This window comes from Cyprinodon variegatus, unplaced genomic scaffold, assembly GCF_000732505.1.
Source record: "Cyprinodon variegatus isolate N-32 unplaced genomic scaffold, C_variegatus-1.0 Scaffold880, whole genome shotgun sequence".
NCBI classification, from domain to species: Eukaryota; Metazoa; Chordata; class Actinopteri; order Cyprinodontiformes; family Cyprinodontidae; genus Cyprinodon; species Cyprinodon variegatus.
In genome coordinates, this window is record NW_015151333.1 from 326,888 (window position 1) to 331,145 (window position 4,258).

A 4,258-nucleotide genomic window follows, 5' to 3' on the forward strand; every position below is an offset into this window, starting at 1 on the left:
TCTCCAGGTGCACACTTTTATATTGTTAAAAACACTTTACAGTGCAACATTTTATTGTTTATCTTTTAACTATTCACGATTATGTTATTCTTATACATTTTTCTAAGGTCCATATTTGTGTGACCATTTTTCTATAATCTTTTTGCTGCTGTAAACAAGAGAATTTCCCCATTGTGGGAAATTAAATTTTCTATTGTGTTCTATAGAAAGAAGTAATCAGTACTCATCTACACTGGTTTGATCCCACAGACATGCTCAATAAACAATAAATCAATAAATTGCATGATAAATTTATATGAGCTCAGTGCTTTACAGTTTCATGCTTGTTGCTTTTCTTGCTTTCTCCGTCTCTTTCTTCTAAAGAGTTTGCATGGTTTGCAAGTTTCACTCCAGTGCCTCCTTCTGCACGCACCCCTCCCCTTTCCTTCATGTAGTGAGTGATGCAGGAGAGCCTCGTCACTAAGGAGCAGCACGCTAGAGAAAAGCGAGATGTTACTATTATTTCTTTAAACAATATTTGTTATGGCGACAAGCCGACACTGACATCTTCGATTGCATTAAATGTAATTTCTATTCAGTGTGCAACAGTTTCAATAGAGGCCTTATACGGTAGATTTGAAATCTAATGTAAAATGCTGCCAGATATACCTCTTGATTTGTCCCAGTGTGTAGCTCGCAAAATAACACAATTGCATTGTAGTCAAACAATAAAAGTTATTTTTCTTTTTCCTGACGATTTTGTTTTTATTTTTTAAGGTCATTGTAATGTGAAAAAAATAAGCTGCCAGGTCTACTGCAAATCCAGCAATGTAGTAATCAGTTTTGTTCTCTTGCCTTCCCCCCTTCAGGTGTGTTGGCGCTTTGGACCCTGATCGCCCATGTCATGTACCTGAAGGACTACTGGCGGACGTGGCTAAAGGGGCTCAAGTTCTTCTTTCACGTGGGGCTTTTCTTCTCCCTGCTAGCCGTTGTGGCCTTTATTGCTTTCCTGTCCATCGCCATCAGCAGGAAGGAGTGTAAGCTGCGCCACATCATTCGCTCAATATACATAGATTCATAGAAGTCACCCTAAATTATGCAGTGAAACCCACTTTGGTATTTCAAGAGGAAATCGATACCACAAGATGGCTTTTTATGTAAAATAAGTACTACTGCTAGTAAAACTGCTAAAAATGAAAGGAAAGTGGACAATGCATTGCAGCATAAATAATAACACACACAAGGCTTTCTCTTACTGCTTTACATTGAACTAGACCCATTTGTCTCCAAGTTTTAACTTCCTGGTAATGTCTATAGATGTTGCTTCCTCATATTCAGTCAAGTTATTTCTTTATGTCCCCATCTATTCAGTAAAGCTCACCAGTCCCTCCCCGCAGCAACATTTCCTTCCATGATACTACCTCTCCTGTGCTTCATAGTTGGGATGCTGTTCTGAGACTTTTTTTTCTTAAAGTGGTCATTATGATCAATCAGTTCAGTCTCATCAGGTAACAACTTCTGTTCCCTTGAATGAAAGTATTTATTCCTAAATGCTATAGGAACAGTAATCTGTTTTTCAGTTGTTGTTTTGTTTTTTTGTTTTGTTTTGTTATTTTTAAGTGCTGGCATCTTTCTCTGCTATTGTCCTTTGAGTCCTTGTTTGTACAAAAAGTTTTATTTTTATGGTGGATAGAGAAACTTTTGATCTGGGTTTAAATCCTCGTTTTTTCCCTGAACCATCTGATGGTTAGACATTCCCCTGCTGCTTAAGCTTGTGTAGTTTGAACAGATGAAAGTGGCAATTTTCAGGCATCTGGAAGATGCACCCAGGAATTAACCAGGATTGTTGAGGTTCAGTAATCTCTTCCAGATATCTTTGTTGAATTTTTGCAATTTTCTTTTTTTTTCCACCCTTATAAAGCTTACATTGCCAGATTGTCAACATCAGTGCTTTCCCCAAATGTTTAATGGCATATGTGAGTGAACGTTAAAACAAATCCATATTTTATTTTCCCGATACCTAGAAGTGATTTTAGTAATTCTACCTGACATGAAAGAAAAACAAGAAAATCTTAAGTCTAACATAATGTCAAACTGCAAACGAGATCTAGAAATAAGCAACTACTTCTTAAAATGAGTGTATTTACCCTTAATTTAAACTGGTTAATGAGTATTTTCACTCTTAAAATAAGATAATTAGATAATATGCACCTGATCTTATTTTAAATGTCAATTTTCTTGTTCCATTGGCAAAAGTTCTCACCTCCTCAATTTGAGAACAAATGCACTTTTTTTAAAGAAAGAAATTACTTATTTAGATTTACATTTTTGGCAGTGTAGATGTTGAAATCTGCAATGTTTTTTGTTCCAATAGTCATATTTAATAGACTTAAGGAAAGTTTAATTCTACACACGATTCAACAAAGCCCATGGGTTTGTCAATTTTTCCTGTTAACTGTGAAAGATGGACACATTATTGGTTCTATACCTGAACTCTTTGGGGCTTTACCCTGCAGAAAGGAGGGGTAAGCTAATAGCTACCTGTGATAAATAATATTGTTTCTCAGTAAAAGCTTTTTTAAAAAGCTCTCTACCAGAAGGTAGAAGGCTTTTTAAAAAGCTTTGGAAATAAAACAGCATTTGCAGTAGTTTTAACAGCTTTTTCTACTTGTTTAATGTTTGATTTTGGGGATACAGCTTCTAGGTTCTCTATTTTATATCGGTGTGCATAATGAGCTTTTCTCACTTTGTGTGACATATGTCTCCCTGTTGTAGCTTTCACCGACCCTCGGAGTCTCTACCTGTCAGCTGTGTGGAGTGTCATGAGCCTGAAGTGGTCCCTCCAGCTCCTCCTGGCTGCTAAACGTTACCGAAAAGAATTCGCCGACATCAGCATCCTCGGTGACTCTTGATTGCACTACCGACTTCTACAGCTACAACTCAAAGACTTTGCTTACTTTCTAGGCTGAAGATCCACCATAGGAAGGGAAATAATTCAGGAATTTCTGGAAGTAAAAAAAAAATAATAATAATGTCATAAGGATTATGATTTTTGTTAGTTATTCCTGCACCAGCAACTTATTTCTTACCATAAGACGGTTGTATTCTTAGCTCCAATCCTCTTGTTTATATTCCATAATATATTTAGCTTCTAGAAATGCAATCATTATCACTTCAACCTTTTTTTCAACACACTATTATGAAAAGCAGCGTGCAGTTTCATGCTACAGCCACTAGAGGTCACTACTCCTCCAAATAAGGCCAATCAGTGTAGACCTGATTCATGACTCAGATGCCCTGACAGTGAATAAGTTTGGTGAAACAGAAACAGAGGTAGTTGGAGAAAAACAACTTCTGCAAATTCAAGACATCTCAGCAGCACATAGCTCACTTCCCTGGGATTTTTAATGTAGAGGGGTTTTGTAGCATTTGTTTGCAAAACGAATAAGAGTCCAAGTTTGTTTGTTTTTGCTGAAATATAGATCTTATTTTGGTTCGTTCATTTAGATATGCAGCTGTTATTGAATAAGACTTAAGCTTCAGAAGCACCATGCTATTACACACCCACATGTATCTGTCATCTGAATGTAGCACTCTGTTTTTTTGTACGTTTGTCTAAAATAATCTCTTAACAAAATGCATTTTTTTTCACATCTACATCCCATTGTTTGTTGCAGCGATGAAAATATGTTCCACTTTTTTTTTTTTTTTAAGAGTTCGATGTTTCTATTCTTTTAAAACAAAAATATTAAATTTAGATCTCTGTAGTATGAGGTAAGCCGCTCCAACAATGTTTCACTGCAGCTTGTCTTTGTGTTATTGTCCATGTGGTGCGGCGCCTCTAGTGGTGGCTGACATCAAAACAAAATCTTGTTTAAAAAAAACTCCATTCATTCAATTCAAAAATGCGTTAGCGACTTGATTTCATGAAGGGAAATTTAATGTTATGACTAATTTTGTTTTCCAGTGAGTTACTGTACATATTAACAGCTGTAAGAAGGAATGATCTCTGTAGAGGTCTGATCTGCAGTCGATCAGGTGAAGCCTTTGACTGAAGACTCTTGTTATTTAGCAGTCTTTTGAAGAGGATGCTCAGGGTTGTGCAGAACGTTCTTGATTTTAGGAAAATGTTTTATTTTTGTAAAATCATCTCCAGAGGTTCTAGAGGAGTTCCCAGAACCAAACGGCCTTCTTTATTAGCTTGTTAAGTCATTCATACTGCAGCTGCTCTAGGAAAAGTCTCTGCAACATCTCAAATGACTAAAAAAACAACATTTAA

The 4,258-nt window shown here is 36.4% G+C and overlaps 1 protein-coding gene across 1 annotated transcript in view; it reads left to right on the forward strand.

The window, feature by feature from the left end:
* The window catches only part of LOC107099512 (heme transporter hrg1-A-like), a 6,090-nt gene extending 2,042 nt beyond the window's left edge, over nucleotides 1-4,048 (forward strand). Inside the window, exons 3-4 of the mRNA XM_015397662.1 lie at nucleotides 849-1,016; nucleotides 2,755-4,048. Coding sequence (XP_015253148.1) covers nucleotides 849-1,016; nucleotides 2,755-2,891 — 305 coding nt within the window. The 3' untranslated portion in view covers nucleotides 2,892-4,048. The remainder of the gene's footprint in view (nucleotides 1-848; nucleotides 1,017-2,754) is intronic.
* The last annotated feature ends 210 nt before the right edge of the window (nucleotides 4,049-4,258 follow it).